The 16,276-nt window shown below is 39.3% G+C and overlaps 2 protein-coding genes across 4 annotated transcripts in view; both read left to right on the top strand.

Moving 5' to 3' along the window:
- pip5k1ca (phosphatidylinositol-4-phosphate 5-kinase, type I, gamma a) overlaps positions 1-10,769 on the top strand; it is a 45,468-nt gene extending 34,699 nt beyond the window's left edge. The window contains exons 16-18 of one of the 3 annotated variants that reach the window (XM_069679352.1): positions 1,840-2,104; positions 6,374-6,463; positions 7,853-10,769. In XM_069679352.1, the coding sequence (XP_069535453.1) occupies positions 1,840-2,104; positions 6,374-6,463; positions 7,853-7,855 (358 nt within the window). In that variant the 3' untranslated portion in view covers positions 7,856-10,769. Of the gene's footprint in view, positions 1-1,839; positions 2,105-2,382; positions 2,539-6,373; positions 6,464-7,852 lie in introns of those variants that run through there. The other 2 variants (XM_069679354.1, XM_069679353.1) reach the window with 2 other exon arrangements.
- Positions 10,770-12,122: 1,353 nt separating this feature from the next.
- LOC138606878 (ras-related protein Rab-11B-like) lies at positions 12,123-16,068 on the top strand. Its single transcript, XM_069679358.1, has 5 exons — positions 12,123-12,236; positions 13,255-13,450; positions 13,786-13,979; positions 14,198-14,278; positions 14,373-16,068. Exons 1-5 carry the CDS (start codon positions 12,197-12,199, stop codon positions 14,513-14,515), a joined length of 654 nt encoding a protein of 217 aa, XP_069535459.1. The 5' UTR covers positions 12,123-12,196; the 3' UTR covers positions 14,516-16,068.
- The last annotated feature ends 208 nt before the right edge of the window (positions 16,069-16,276 follow it).

The raw sequence follows: 16,276 nt of genomic DNA, 5'->3' as shown, positions 1-16,276 counted from the left end.
AGATCAGGGTGTGATTGCTGTGGGAAACCAACTGAATAATTTGGTCTGATGCTGAGAAGGCGGTGGCTAGACATATGGCCTGGGGGTCTGGAAGGAGCTGGCAGGGAGGAGAGGGAGGGGGGAATGGTGAGAGCAGCTGAGACTGCGACAGGCAACTGAATTTACCATCTGACTGAGCCCACTCCCCCCCGAGCTGCCTCTAACTCACCTGCAGCTGGAGAAAAGGTTGAATGGGTGTAAGAAGAGAGATGGAGCAGGGAAAATGAAATGGGAGGACTTAGTGGAACAGAGAGTGATGTGTGAAGAAAGACTGGGGGAAGAGAAAGAGAAAAACAGAAATATAGAAAAGAAGCCAAAGAAAGATGGGGGGTCTGATAAACACAAAGTTTTTAAAGTTATATCTAAATATAATCGTATATAGTGTGAAAGAGAGACTTTCTGCATGGCAACCACCATCCTATCCCGTTCATTGATGCATCCAATCAGTTCTCTTTGACAAATCTGCTTTTTTGCCTCCGTGGCCAACTGCCGGGCTGTTCCTCTGGAGGAGCTCAGCCCAAACACAGAAGCTGAGAAAGCAGTGTGGATGGGTCTCAATCCGTCCTATTAGTCGATGATCTCGCCAGGAACAATAAAGGATTGTGGGAGCACACAGCCAGCTGGCGAATCTTAGAGCTTAAGCAGCTAAATCAAAAACACCCACACACACTCACAGCTGTTGAGTTTCTGTCTGAGCCAGTTTTTTCTAATAGCTTAGTCCTCTTGGTCTGCCCGGCTGCAGGAAAGTGGCTTATGGGAAGTGACCCAATCAATGGCTCTTAATGTCGGCCACTGTTGTTTTTGTTTGTATGGGCGTGTGTGTATTGTGTTGTGTGTGTGTATTTGGGTTGGTTGTGTTGTTCTTAGAGCAAGGGTACGTCCCTACAGCAATCAATGAATCATATGCTTTGTAAAAGGATGAAAACATAACGTGATATCTGTGGCTGTCACAGGCCTGAAATAGGTCTGTCCAATCTTTTCATTTAAATCGAATTAAATGAGTAGATGTCTTACCTGTCTGTCTGTCTGTTCCACAAGCTAAAACTAAGGGTTACGGTTAGTGATGACAAAAATACCCCAATTCTCACTTTTAACTCATCCTCGTTCATTTGTTTCGAGACATTGCTTTGGCTTTTTTATGGGGTCAAAGTTGAGCCTACACATGCTAGTTTCTCCTACCCTTCTCCTACTACTCTGCCTCTTTAAAATGATAACTTATACAGTTTGTCTTTAATCTTTTGATGATGCATTTTATGTAGAAAAATTATACTCAGGCAGGAAACTCAAACTGCACTGACTGCTCTGTCATTGCCACCACTGCCCTGCACCAGGCGCTCATACTTTCAGCCCCATCACCACCCCAGCATCCACATGCAGGCTCTGGCTAAGGGGGTTGAAGATATTATCTTAGCATTCCACAAAGTTATGCATGTAAAATAATTCTTAGAGGAGTGATGAGGTCAGAGCCTAGACGGCAAACACAAACACATGCTGTGTTCTGCTGCTGCAGTAAACATTTCAAACTATTACAACGTGATTTGTCTGACTGAAATAGTTTTCTGCACACTGATGGGTAAATGACAATAACTTAATAACAAACATTTGGTAGTCAGAAAAAATTGGCTCAATTGTAGCCCACAGAGGAACAGAAAATATGGAAACATTACACCTCCTGTTTACATCACTCAGACAATTGATGGGGGAGGTACAGTGGTCTCAATTTTGTCTGAGGGGGGCTACATTGTCAAACCAACGGTCTACAATATCATTCCTAATAATCCTATCCCCATCTTCCAACAGTGAAGTTCTGGAAGTAGCTGGCGCCGAGGCTCCCGATGCCGCTGCAGCAGCACCTTCCAGCTCTTCGTCAGCCCCTGAAGCTGCTGCTGCCTCCACCTCGTCTGCCCCTGCTGATCCCTCTTCTCCAGGGGCAGCCAATGAACCCCCGTCCAGTCCCAAGGTGTTGGTGGAGGCAGACAGGGCCAGCCAGGTGTCCGGCTCGGGGTGCACCAGCCAAGCCTCAGTCGATGATGAAGATGACGTGCCAATCACAGATATCTACTTTGTGAGTAAACCCTCCCCCCACACACACACAAACACCAAACACATAAAAAGGAACAGACCTTTATATTTTAAGATTCTTTTAGATGATATTGCTGTGAAGCCTAAAGTACACGCAGCTCAGACCAGTACTAGCTCCCACAATTCCTCACTTGTTTGAATTTAACATATTTTATTTAGCCATTAAATCTTCAATACTTCAGTTATTTAATCAATGAGTATTGGCTCATATGAGATATATTTGTAAAAAAAACCAACAACAATGTACTTGTGAACATACAGACAAGGACTCGGCATCTTGATGCTCTCCCACAGAGGCGAGCTAGGACTGCAGAAAGGGAGTAACTCCTCTGGCTGGTATGGGAACAAGAGTGTGTGCAGTTATTTCTTGCAGTGTGTGGTGCATTCAGTAAAAATGATACTAAAATATTTTGGAAAAATATGCATGTTTTCTTTTTGAAGAATTTTATGACAAGATTAAGATCACTTTCATGTCTGAATGCTAAAATATGATGTGAAATCTAGCCTTCGGCTAACTTAGCGTAGCCTAAAGGATAAGAGCAGGTACTGACCGGGTAAACTGACTTCCTGGAGTCTTTAATGTTTCCCAGCAAACTTACATTGATGACACAACTCCAGGAAGTCAACGCAGCTTGGCCAAGATATAGTTCAGAAAAAAATGAAACAACTGAGCAGGTGAACCAAAGAGGTGCTGGAGATTTTCTTACTTTCAGACAGAGCGAGGCTAGCTGTTTCTCCATGTTTCCAGTCTTTATGCTAAGTTAAGCTAACTGCCTGCTGACTCTTACTTAATATTTAGCATATAGACATGAAAATTATTTAATTCTTCAATAAAGCAAATATGAATATTTCTCAAAATGTCTTTTAACAGAGTGTATTGCAGTGTGCACTCTGGTTTGGTATGTTTGCAGAGTGATAATAGCATGTCAGCATCCGTTTGCAGTTCCTGTTATATGATCAACAAGGCCGTAGTCACACTCACCAGCTCATTTTTTATGATGTCACACCAAAAACAACTTGCTATCATCAGACAGTGTTGTGTTGGTAGGTCTAAATGTGCCCTAAAGCACACCTATAAATGAAAGTATGAGCGTCAGGTGGAGGATGGAGAGTGGAGCCAGTGATCACAGTTACAGATAGAAATGTTCCCCCCTGGCTGCACTCCTGCCGGGTGTCTCCTATCAGGAATCAAACACCCTCAGTGCAGCACGAGAGATCCTAATGGCCAACAGGTTAGTCAACGAGCTCCCTCAGTTATTTAACAGCCTTCTCATCTGACCGGCTCTGGCAGCTGTGCAGTTCGTGCTTCAAAAGGAGGAGAAGCGCCCTCGGTGCACGGCAGCGGGGGGTCTGTGGCGCTGCATGAGGCGAGGGGATCCTCAAGTGTAACTACATTTGCAGGCAGTGCGGTCACAAGTGGCTTTTTGTGAGCGACCACATTAAAGGAAGTTGCTTCATCAACTGTAGATACACTGAGACCAACAAAAGTAGAAAAAGCTCTTTTTACATCCATATGGAATCTGGACAGATGCATTTAAAATGCCAGGAACTCCAACACTTCACTCAGTTTGGCCATCCAACAGCTCAGTCATCTACCTCACAATCTGATCATCATCATTTGTGCTCTCCGTCTGTTTCTGCTATCTTCATCATCGTCATCATTATCGTTTCTGCACTCAGATATAAACCAGGTTTTTACTTTGCCGATAAATACTTCAGGTGCTTGTTCACACCAGGAAAAGTGTTAGTGTTTTTAAAGAACAAATAGAGAACCAAACAGCACAGATATTTCTAAATTTCATGCAAGAATTAAAATTGTATTTCTCAAAGGGGTTGCATTAACATACATATGAATTACATATATCTGCACCACATCCACCACTGTGTTACTGAAACGGTCTCTCCTTGATCTACTGAAACAGAATGCATTGCCTTACTAGCAGATTACCTATATTCCAGTCCCAGAGATGAAGAGAACTGCCCTTAAGGTATATTCAGGAATAACATGTCTCCTTCTATCGTTACTGTTTCATGGAAAATTGAGCTGAATACCTGGATATAATGATCCCTTACTATCATAGTATTTGGATTCCCAGAAATAATGATAGTAAGTTCCTATTCCTTTTTTACACCTCCTCGCACAGTGAGTAGAGAGCTGAGCTTCATTTAGAAAGTGATGAGTGCTCTGCAGTCAGTTTAATATTCAGTGTAACAGTATCTCCCAAGGCTATAAGCGAGGTAATCAAAGAAATCATATTTCAGCCCTTGTTTCGCTCATCAGCTTGGATTTCTATAAGATCACCTTTTTATATATGATGATTCTCTCTCTGTTTAGTATACAGGGAAGCTGCTGTAGCATCCACTTTGTAAAGAAGGGGGAATATGTCTGAAATTTGATACAAGAGATGGCAGCATCTGTGATCATGTAGCTCCCCAGGGACAACAGAGCACATCATTTAGCTGTGAGATTGGAGTGATTGCTCACAACACAAGAGGGAGGCAGGTGTGTGTGTGCGTGTGTGTGTGCGTGTGTGGTCACTTCACATGTTTCTAAGAGTGGCTTGTGACTAAATAATTCAGCCACTATCATCAGTCCCCACATTCACTTTTCATGATTCAGGCTGTGCTCTCCTTCACCTCTGGTCTTCCTCCTCATCTGACTGTTTTTTCTTCTTTTCCCTGCTCCCTCGTCTTCACTTCTTCTTTACACTAATGTTCACCTTCTCCTCATCTATCTAGTCCTGAATCTTTCCTCTACAATTCTCACTCTCAGTTCTGTCTCTATTTTTCCGTGCTCGCTTTTTATCAGTCCTGTGATTTTCCAAATAATGAAAGTGAGATAGTAGTGTGTGTTGTGTGGAGGGAGAGGGTGAAAGCCGAATGGCTGCCAGACTTGCGAATCTATTTGTCAGCACTGACACCATCCAGTGTATCTCTGCTCTGCTTGGTATCGCACAGAATAATCTTTTCCATTTTCACCTCAGCATGCTTCTTTTTTCATCATGTTACTTTTCCTCTCCTCTCTCCTCTGTCACTCTCTACCTGTCATATCTCTTTTTGTTTGTCTCTGTGCCATACACCCCTGTGGTTATCAGTTTCCTGATGGGAGGACCTGGGTGGTCTCTCCTTTTCCAGAGAGGAGGAATTGCAAGTCCAGTTGGCTAGTAAGTGCGAAGTGAGTTAGATTAGTCCTATGAGTGGTCGCTGTCCTGGTACTAGGCTAGATCCATCCTGAGTAGATCGCTGTTGGTTTAACAAAACATTTGATGAACACAAGGTGTTCTTGCAGCTTGTCATGATTTGTATGACTTACTGCTGTTGTTCTGTGTTGTGAAAATAGTACCTTCTGTCCCCATAGTTAAGACAATGAAGTGTTGGAGAAGGGTGAACAATAGACTGGGTATTAGACAGTCTGCCTGTCATCTACTTTTAAATCTCCATTTGTTTCCTCGCTCACTGACAGGCTGCCTCATCCCCCCTTCAAACTGTGAGGATACCATGTTAGCTCCAACATGCTGAGATGTGTGTGTATGTGTGAGAGTGTGTCAACAACCTACATCTCCGTCACCACAGCCAAAATACAGTGCTGCAGCTGCTTCCCTCTCTTAAAGGGCCGGTACCTTTAGAAACACGCAACCTACCAAAGCTTTTACAGACAAAATGCAACAATCTCCTTTGCTTGTTGAAAAAAAACATCCCCTTTTTCTGTTTTTGCTTTGACTGAGGATGCTCTCTGTGCGGACTGCCCTGGCATCCTGGCTATCCTGGCTATCTTCCCCCTCCCACCTCCCCCTTCCCGCTCCTCATCCTCCTTGTTTGGCTGATGCAGCAACTCATCCCTCGCTCTGTACACCTCGCTTTACATACCAGGAGCTAGTCCAAATGGGACAAAAGACTAAGACATACGACCATCATAATATTAACATGCTTAACAGCACCTCTTTCTGTTGAAACAACCTGTTATTTGCCAAAATTTTCATCTCTGTGTTCAAGTCTTCTAACCGGCAAAAGGATTAACACATCCTTTTCAACACTTTTAACATTTTTACACTTATTTGATATGTCAGAATCACACTTTCCGATGTCTCTCAGCAACATTTCCTCCTATATGCATCCCTAATTTTCATTTCCTGTCTTGTCTTTTCTTCTCCTGTGATCTCCTGTGTCGTTCTCCTGCCTGCCCCTGCTGCTTGTTTCTGTGCCTCTGGCCTTTCCTCTGTCCCCCTCTGCTGTGGTGGGTGTGTAAAAACAGCCTCCAGAGGACAGGACCTGGGTGTACTCTCCGCTACACTATGGCTCAGAGTCAAAGGCCCTGCCAGATGGGGATTGGGAAGGAGAGACAGTAAGTGAGAAGCATCGGACTAAAATATTAAGTGCAGGAAAATTCCTAAAACAAGGATTAGATCAGTTGTATCTGGTTCTCTTTATTCGGTGGAAAGGATCAGCTCCAGCTTTAAATGTTTGAGAACAAGCTACTGAGATTCAGAGCCTCCATGATCACTCCAGGAGAATGCTTGCTGAGCATCCAGAAACCCTCCCCTACATTACAGCATTCATTCCTCATTATTAAATGGGTGGAAATGGTCACTTGCAGCTTGTGTGACCATTCAGTCCACGACCAGCCATCCTGTGTCCCTGCAACAACAAGCCGCTCAGTATTTACAACACCGCATTACTGCATCGGCCTGTGTGAAGCCATTACACTGATGCATCACCAGACTCTCAAGCTGCTAGATGTTCACAGCAAAGATAATTAAACTCAGAAAGGAGTCGCATGTTACAGAACATGGACGTAAGTTTATTGAATGGTAGGCAATGTGTGTGAGTTTTTCAGTGCAATAATTTATTAATTTTCAGGTGCGTTAAGAGTTTATTTTCAATTGTAACATTTATATATAAAATGTCCTCGTCTCAAATGAGACAATTGAAGTTATACAACCATGGACTCTGATTAGTTTAGCAGCGTTTCCCAATACTCTACTGTATGCCATGTTTTTATAAGCTGTCATCAACCATTTACTTCTTTTATTTTTCATCTTCTCAGGCACATCTTTACAGTAGAGATGTACCAATTTTGTCCCCGCATTCTGGCAATGATGACGTCATTTGATAGACAATACAGTTTGGGTTTATATGTGTGACAAAGATATCAAAAAAACACTTAAAATTCTAAATTCTAAAACTTAGTTGACTTAATCCCTCTTCCATATAAACCTAATGCCTTATCATTTGATCATGTTAAAAGGAACTAGTTGTTGGCCTTCTTTCATCTTCCTAAAATAATGCTACATAGCAGACGCACAGACACAAAATATACATGATGTATTTTTTCAACACACATGCAGGTGAGCCTATATACATGAGAAGCCAGTATTTAATAGCTGATACATGCACAGCAGATACTTGTTAAATGGACGATTAGATTTTAGCAGACTCTCATTCTGATTAAATCAGACAAGGCCATGTCAAAACCTTATCCTATTTTTACTTGATTTATTATTCATTAATACATTATACTCACTCTGGGGTGTCTGTTGTGTTTATGATATTTCTGCTGGCTTCCTGTTTCCCCTTCTTTTTATTAAGACACTTTGATTAGCTGACTCACTGTATCACTATCAAGAAATGCATGAGAAGTCACACATTAAACAAGCTGAGGACATATAAATGTATTTGCTGTGTACATCCTCTAATGCTTTCTCTCTGCTGTCTGTTTGTCTGTCTCCAACAGTAAACCCTGCTCTCTGGCAGAGACTAGCGAACGTCTCAGAGGAGAGGACTCGTCGGTCTGAAGTCCAGAGCTCAGCGGTAGCAGCAGGATCTCTGTCTGAACCAGGATTTTAAACATGATACAGAAACTTATCACAATGAGGGAAAAAGAGACTTGTCTACCAGAGAGGGAAAAAAACCTGACAGTGATGACATCACTGATTTCCAACCATCCCTGCCTTTCACCCTTGACAAATGAAAATTATATTAGTTTAATAACAATGTGTATGCGTGACATACAGTAGTAGATATAGGGATGTAGTCTTGTTTTTTTGACATACATAGACATACACAGTAAGTTATGATCCCTATGAAAAGTATTCACCTCCTTGGAATAAACTGAAGTCAAAGTAGATCTAATGTGGCTGTTTCCATACCAATTAACATAAAATGAATTAAATACAAACTTAAAACAAAAAAAGTATTTGTTTCATTCAGCTCATTTAACAGGATACGTTAAATGTGTGCAACCAGTTAAAGTTACATAATGAAGTTCCCATGTGTGCAATATAAGGTTTAATTATTAATACACCCGTAAGAGGAAGGTCGAATATCTGTTTTGTCGGTATTGTGTCAAAACTTCCTCCATAAAGAGGAACTGCCCTCGCAACTCTGCAAATGAGTGACAGACGAGTTGAGAAGTAAGGTCTGTGTCGAAAAAAGAAAAGTCACCAAGTATTCAATGGTTCTGAGTCTTATTCTGTTAATAATGTTCAAAAGAACTCTGTTAAATCCCCTTTGATTCAAAGTTAGAAGACAATGAAACATAACCTCCCATAGGGGTGAATACTTTCATAGGCATTGAGTAGCATCTGAGTTTATACAGGCACAGCCCACTAACACACTCTGCAGCTTTGAACACTCGCTCCTGCAGAGCAGCTCACTGAAATTTGCATGTAAGAGTAAGTGTGCAAGCCTGTGTTGTTTTAGGGCTGTGCCTGCATTCATTGAACCAGAGTTACAATAATAACCATCTTTTGGCCAAACGAAACTGAACTAGACGTCTGTCATCAGCACGTTTCAGAGAAGTGAATATGCTGTTAGTTCATAGACGGAGGAATACAACAGATTTGAATATAAACAGTGATCTGAAATACCTTTCGTTCATAGCATAGTTATTTATTATTTATATCAAATGTTTTTTGGCATAATTTTTTACTTTTCTTCAGCTGTTTTACTACTGTGAACTTTTATTTATTTTGTCTTTGTGTTTTTTCTAATCTTCATTGTCAGTGGTACATCTGTCACTCTGAAATGCTTCAGTGTTTTTATTTTGCATCCAAAGAACTTTAATATTTGTTTTGATAATTCTATCACTGCAGCTTTTTAGTAGTTTTCCAGTTTGTTTTTTTACATCACGTGCTTGTTGTATCAATTCAGTGTTCTGACTTTCTCACGACATGGCTTACGGAGATGGATGAAGCTGGTGTCTTTGGCCCTCAAAAAAGGAAGGCATCTGTTGTAACACTAAGGCTGCAGACATTGTCAGCCATTATGGAAATATTGAAATCCTCATGATGTCTTCCTGTGAAGACAGATTCACATGATCATTTGTTACAAAAGTATTTCATATTTTCTTTTTTGTTTAGCTGGAAAAATAATCAGCACATTAGTTATAATTGTTATATCTGCGCCCCCCCGCTCCCCCCTATTGACTGGACATTTCAAATGTTTGTGGATGTAGAGCATCAGTTGTAGAATTTGCAGTCAATATTGTACCTGTTATCTGTATATTTGAATGAACACAGTACGTTGCAGTGTTGACTTGGTGAGACACAGCAGTTTGTGAATCGGTTGAATGTCGTTTGCACTTATCAAGAGGACCTGAAGATGAACTAGTGATAGAGGCCAAATAAACATACATCACGTCATCTTCATTTCTGCTCACACAGGCTGGTCTTTAGACAGCATTTATGTTACGATTATCAAGTGTGTGTGTGTGTGTTGGTGAAGTCAATCACAGTCATTGTAGTGTTTACTGTAGTCTCTCTGTGGCTGACATCTTAGGACTCTCAAGTAAAACTTAAGTTCAAGTTTAACAAAATGTTTTTTAATCTATCTTCGGAAACAGTTCCTTCCGTTGGTTGGTACGTTTCTATGTGTGTTTGTATTTAAGGGAGGACATATCAATGTCAGACATGATAAAATAGAAATCAGTTCATTATCATGATGTGCAGTGGCCAGTTGTTATCAGTTTGCTGTTGTTCATCAGATGGAGAACATAGCAGCAATATTTTGTACAGTCTAGCTTTTAAGTTCAATTTTATTGCCTTATTGAGAAATTTTTCATGTAGACTATTGTTTATATTTTTTTCACTTGTGCTGTTGTATTTATTTTTCTTTCTCATAGTTGTGCTCCTAAGAATGTGTACATAAAATTATAAATACATATATAAAGATATACAAATATATTTTCCATTTGAATCGGAGAATATTATTTTTATTTGGTTTTATTTTTGCTGCTGGGCAAGAAACGATTGCAATCAACATAATTTACTGTACCATATTCTTCAGTGTGTTTATTGAGATGCAGCTGCTGTATATTTATGGTCTATAAACCACAGCTGTTACTTTGTAAGATATCAAAAATTCAAAGATTTGTTGGTTTTACTGTACATGCAAATTAATGGGGATTCTTCCAACTGTTCCAGCTGTGTTGTGTATGTGTTTTCAAATCGCTGTGTGCCCTCATCCAATAGGGAGAGTCCTTTACAGAGACATAGCATGATTTCAAAATGAATATGCATATCAGAAATGTGTATTTATGTATATCTGTGTATATTCATCTATTTATACGTGAGGATAAATAGATGGCTGTATGTGTGTGTGTTTGGACTCAATCAGAATGAATACAAAATAAAGCAGTTCTATGAATTGTTGTCCTTTGAAGTGATGTCATATAATATTTATTTTACTGATTCCTTGTTGAAATCATCTAATCTGAAATTGAACAGAGCCAAGTAATAAGGGTCATACAAGTAATTTTGTTATCACGTTTATTGATTGACATTTAATAAAACTAACAGTACAAATAAAAAGTGTGTTGGAGGCTTTAGTTTAACTGTATCCAAGAGACCAAATAACATAAATGTTAGCTTTATTTTTTCCCAATTTGCAGTATGTGATTCAAGCTAGATTTGTTTTGAAATAGAATAGAAGAGGCGCTGGTTTAGCTCAGTTGGTAGAGCAGGCACCCCATGTACAGAGGCTGCAGTCCTCATCGTACTGATCGCAGGCTCGATTCCCAGTCTGCTGATCATTTGGTGCATGTCATTCTCCACTCTCTACTCCCATTTCCTGTCTATCTTTAGCTGTCCTATAAATAAAGGCAAAAGCCAAAAATGTAATCTTTACAAAAAAATAAAAAATACAATAGAAAATGTACCCTCATTACCAAACCATGGCATATAACATAGATTGTGTCATTTGTCAACACAATGCTTTATTTGATTTTATCTTGCCTTTTATCTTGCTTGTATTCAGTAATAACAAACAGATCTTGAAGGCAACATGTTTTTGGTTTTTTTGGTTTTTTAAAAATTCTTTTTAATTCTGAAGGATTTATGTCTTTAAGCAGAGCAGATTCAGTTCCTACTCTGTATTGTGAGATGTTGGTGAACATGGCAATCGGCTTTTAAGACATTTTGGCCTGATGATGGTTTTACATGTAAGGTCAAGAGATCACAAATATTATTCGAAATCATTTAAGGACAATCATAGTGAATACAATAGATGGCAAATAAATAACTACTTAGGTCAATAATCTTCTTTACTTAAATTTGGGTTATTACATATTTGGGAGCAATTAATCCATAGTATATATCCAAGTACGGGGCTTGTTTGTTATGTTGTTTGTTTGGCTGTAAATTGTCTGATTTTCCAAATCACAACATGTTTTTTTATGGGATGGAGAATGTATATAAACTCTTGGGAAAAAATTTAAATAATATACACTTTTAATATGCTGTTGTTGGTTTTCTCAATCTCCTTGTAACTTAATACATGATGTTGCTTAACCAACAGGAAGACTCAAGGGCGTCGAAGTTTGGAGAACAAAGGGTGTAATTCCCAGCCGTGTTCTCCTTTGTACATGATGATTGGGCGGCAGCATCAGAGGAAGGAGATGATTGGATAATCTTTGTATCAGTCAACACGATAACAGTTTCAATTGGTTGAAAGTAACGTTCCTTAACTCACGTGCTTGTTCTCTTCCTTGAAGGCGGTGCCTACTAGCTGCCGGTGGGAAGGGTTGTTGTTGTTTGTGTGGAGTAAAGTTCTTCAAAAGTACTAAAACTAGTCTTCTGAGATGGGAACCCGAGATGATGAATATGACTACTTGTTCAAAGGTAATTTATTATTATATGTAGGTGAATTATAGCAAGTTTGTGTCGCCCATTGTTAAAATTGGATGACAGCAGAACGAGCCGAGGAAGTGAACTAAGCCAGCGTTAATGCTAAAGTTAGCTCAACTAGTGGCTAAGTGGCAGGCGATAACATGGCAGCTGTTGACTGTCGAGCAACCCCTGTAACGTTAATCACTATTATACGTTTATCTAGCAGTGTATAATGCTACAGCACTTGGACATCAGTAGTGTATACCTTAAACCAGCAAGCCAATCCCCGTGTCCAGTGATAGCATTTAGCAAACGCAAGCGATATGGCTGGCTAACATCGGGTAATAAGTGGCTGGTTAAATAATTAAGCCAATATGGTAGCTACTTGGCCTTCTAAACACAATAGCCCGAGATAACCCTAACGTTAGTAGCTTAAACTATTGAACAGCAGTCTTCTGTTGCAAGTCATCAGTTTTACGTTATTTTAAGGTTTGTTCACTTAACAAGTAATCTAAGGCTAATGCTACTGAGCTAACTTATGGACATATTCTCTGTCTCATGATGTTTCAATGTTACACACTATCAGTTTTCCTCTGCCCTAAGACACAATTTAACAACATAAGATTTAACGATAGACTTGCTTTGTTTTACCTTTAACTTTCAATACACATTTTATAGATAAATAAATAGATAGACCCTGTATCTTTTACAGTTGTTATAACAGACTAACAATTTTCTTCTTCAGACTGCAGTTTTAATGTCTATTTTGGTTGTAGAAATGAAGAAAAGCAGCAATAGAAGTCAGCACTTTCACTATTACTGACACTGCCATGACGGAATTATAACCTGACTAAAGTGTATTGTACAATATAGTTTGTTTAGTACATTTTGTGTTACTCTCAAGTAGGAAAACACTGTAGGATGAGGCAGTTTGAGGTAAAGTGAAATGTTGTCACACCAAACTACTGCTAGAATGCTTTGAAATGTCCATGACTTGGAAAGTGTTTAAATGTCAATGTTTTTGTTACAGTTGTACTAATCGGTGACTCTGGAGTTGGGAAGAGTAACCTGCTGTCCCGTTTCACACGAAATGAATTCAACCTGGAGAGCAAGAGCACCATTGGGGTGGAGTTCGCCACCCGCAGCATCCAGGTGGATGGCAAAACGATAAAGGCTCAAATATGGGACACAGCTGGACAGGAACGCTACAGAGCTATCACCTCCGCGTCAGTTTGTTTTTAATATTGTCTAAAGTATTAACAAGTATTTCATAGCTGAGTAATTCAACAGATAATATGCAGTGGAGGCACTTAGGATGTTGAGTTTCACATCAATGAATACGCCTTTTTTTTCTGTTTTTTTATGTAATGTCTACATTTAATAAATATTACATAGTGTACTTGTAATGGATCATCTAGAAATACCTTCTAACTAAGTGTCCTATCAATCATGTTTTGACATTTCACCATAGATGTAAACAGCTAGGTTGTGTTTCTATGTTTAGAAAATTGCACATGCAATAATTCTTGGTTCATCACTTTCTCTGCTTTGCTGTCACCAGGTATTACCGAGGGGCAGTTGGGGCTCTCCTAGTCTACGACATTGCCAAGCACCTGACATATGAGAACGTTGAACGCTGGCTGAAGGAGCTCAGGGACCACGCTGACAACAACATCGTCATCATGCTGGTGGGAAACAAGAGTGACCTCCGCCACCTCAGGGCAGTGCCCACTGATGAAGCTCGAGCCTTTTCAGGTAAATTATGTGTTGTGTTACACAGCATGCTATTTCAAATATATCCATGTAACTTAAGTCAAATTCATTCTTTTCTTTTTTTCTTTTTACAAATCTCCAGTTATACCGTAACCATTTATTTGAATATACATACAGGTTATCACCCAACCTGTCCTGTGTCCTTTTAAGTTGCTTTTGTTTGTAAAACCTTCTTTGTCTCCTTTTTTTCTCAAACTTAGAGAAGAACACTCTCTCATTTATTGAAACCTCAGCCTTGGACTCCACTAATGTAGAAGAAGCCTTTAAGAACATTCTTACAGGTAGTGAAAGTGATAAACTATTAAACATGTAGCTTACTGTGAATCTCCTTGTAAACCCAAAAATGTTCTGAACGCTCTCTGTTTTCTCTCATAGAAATCTACCGTATTGTATCTCAGAAGCAAATATCGGATAGATCTGCACACGATGAGTCTCCAGGAAACAATGTAGTGGACATAAGCCTCCCTCCAACCTCAGACGGGCAGAAGGGCAAACTCCCTTGCTGCCAAAGCCCGTGACACTCCTATTTTCTTTTCCTGTTTGTCTTTCTGTCAGTCTTTCCTCTCTTCACCTCTGGTTAACTTCAGTTATCACGCAGCTGTCACCATAATACCCTAATGGGTTCTACAGTCTCTGAAACCAAGACTCTTGATACTTGACATTCCTTTTTGCTGGTCTCTTTATTGTTTTTGTCTTAGTTGGTTTGTCTTCCTCTGTTTTCAGAAGAGCCTGTGTTAAAAAAAAACGTAACAGCCTCATGATAGCCTGAAGAGGGAGGAGGTTTTTGCTATTATAAGGTAGATTTTCGAGCTGTAGTAAACGACAATTACTATTAAAGTAAATTAGATTTTGTGGTCCTATTGACCTGTTCCTGCTGTAGGAATGGCGAGGGATCAGTTGGCCTGTGTATCAGTGCTTCAAGTGGTTTCTACTCATCTCCTTTTCTCAGCTTCAATGATACAGACTTTTGTCGAGATCTGCTACTGCGGAATCCCAATTTCATGTCTGGTTGACCTGATTCTGCCTATCATGCAATACGGGTTGAGAGGAGGAGATGTGAAGAAGGTACCATTGGTGTATTGATGTGTACTCTTGTCTGTAGTTTCTATCTGCCTCTTTAATTTTAATTTTCCTCTTTGAGCCCTGTGCCAACTTGTGGCATGAAACTAACATGAGCCAGAGATCAGACTGGCTGTGACTGTCTGACTTAATATGGGCAAGTGTGAAACAAATGAAGTGTTTTTATTTGTATTTTTGAGTGTGTGTGATTGTGTGTAAATCCTAGTGCACAAAAATACCAAAGGAGACGGATGCAATCGTTATCAGTTTTAGGTTTCTCATTTAAGCACGTTGAAGGCTGCTAAGATTGCATTTTATTGCTGTATTTGGACATTCAATCCGGGCTGTTTGCAAAAAAAGTTTAATGCTATACATCAAAAGTAATGTTGAAAACTTTGTGTGATTTTTTTTTTTTGTGAAATAATAAGATAACAGCCTGAATCAAGCCATGTGGTCCTCTCACTTTAAACAGGCTTTTCAAGAATCATAATTTTTTTTGCACTTATGTCCAAAAATTTCAGTGGAACAAATCAAAATATATTTTTAAAATACACTCAACGTCTTTATCAAGTAACATTTCCCAGTTGGTTGTTGTAAGGGCAAATGTTGGTTGAAAAGAAAAAAATTATTAAACGTGGTTCTTTTTTTTTTTTTTAACGTTTTCCTCATGTACTCAAATGACCTTCTCTGTTTCATTTTTTAATGTGATATCTGTTAAAGGGAAAATAGTTAGACATTTGTAATCATTTTGAATTTCTCTTCATTTAACAATTTTTTTCCTGTCACATTAACAAATGTCATTTGGCAAAGCGGAACTGAAAATACGAATGCAAATTATTTTTAAGGTTGACTGAAATGTCCATTTTTTTCATTCATTTGGTTGAGAGGTGTTTGACTCGAAATAGTATCTCTCATATTTTACATTTTTAAAAAAAAAAGTGTTAAGTCAACAAATGTAATTTTTTTTGTACTTTGCATTACACAAAAAATACTGAAGCGTAAATAAATCTAATCCACATGACTGTTTAACAGACTGACTTATTTTTGGATACATTACTCACTCAACTTAACACTGTTGTTTAGCAGCTTAGGTTTCAACTGAAGGGTGGTCATAGCATAAGTAGAAATGTCTGTACAAAGTGCATGCAGGTTGTAGCTGTATTAAGTCCATTTGACAGTCGAGGCATAAGCTAAGGAGATGAAGTCATACAGCTCTAAGC

This window comes from Semicossyphus pulcher, unplaced genomic scaffold (assembly GCF_022749685.1).
Source record: "Semicossyphus pulcher isolate SPU_LCO1_2020_fin unplaced genomic scaffold, fSemPul1.0.p SCAF_4, whole genome shotgun sequence".
Classification (NCBI taxonomy): Eukaryota; Metazoa; Chordata; class Actinopteri; order Labriformes; family Labridae; genus Semicossyphus; species Semicossyphus pulcher.
The sequence above is the reverse complement of the archived record's forward strand: the minus strand, read 5'-3'. Positions and strand labels throughout refer to the sequence as shown.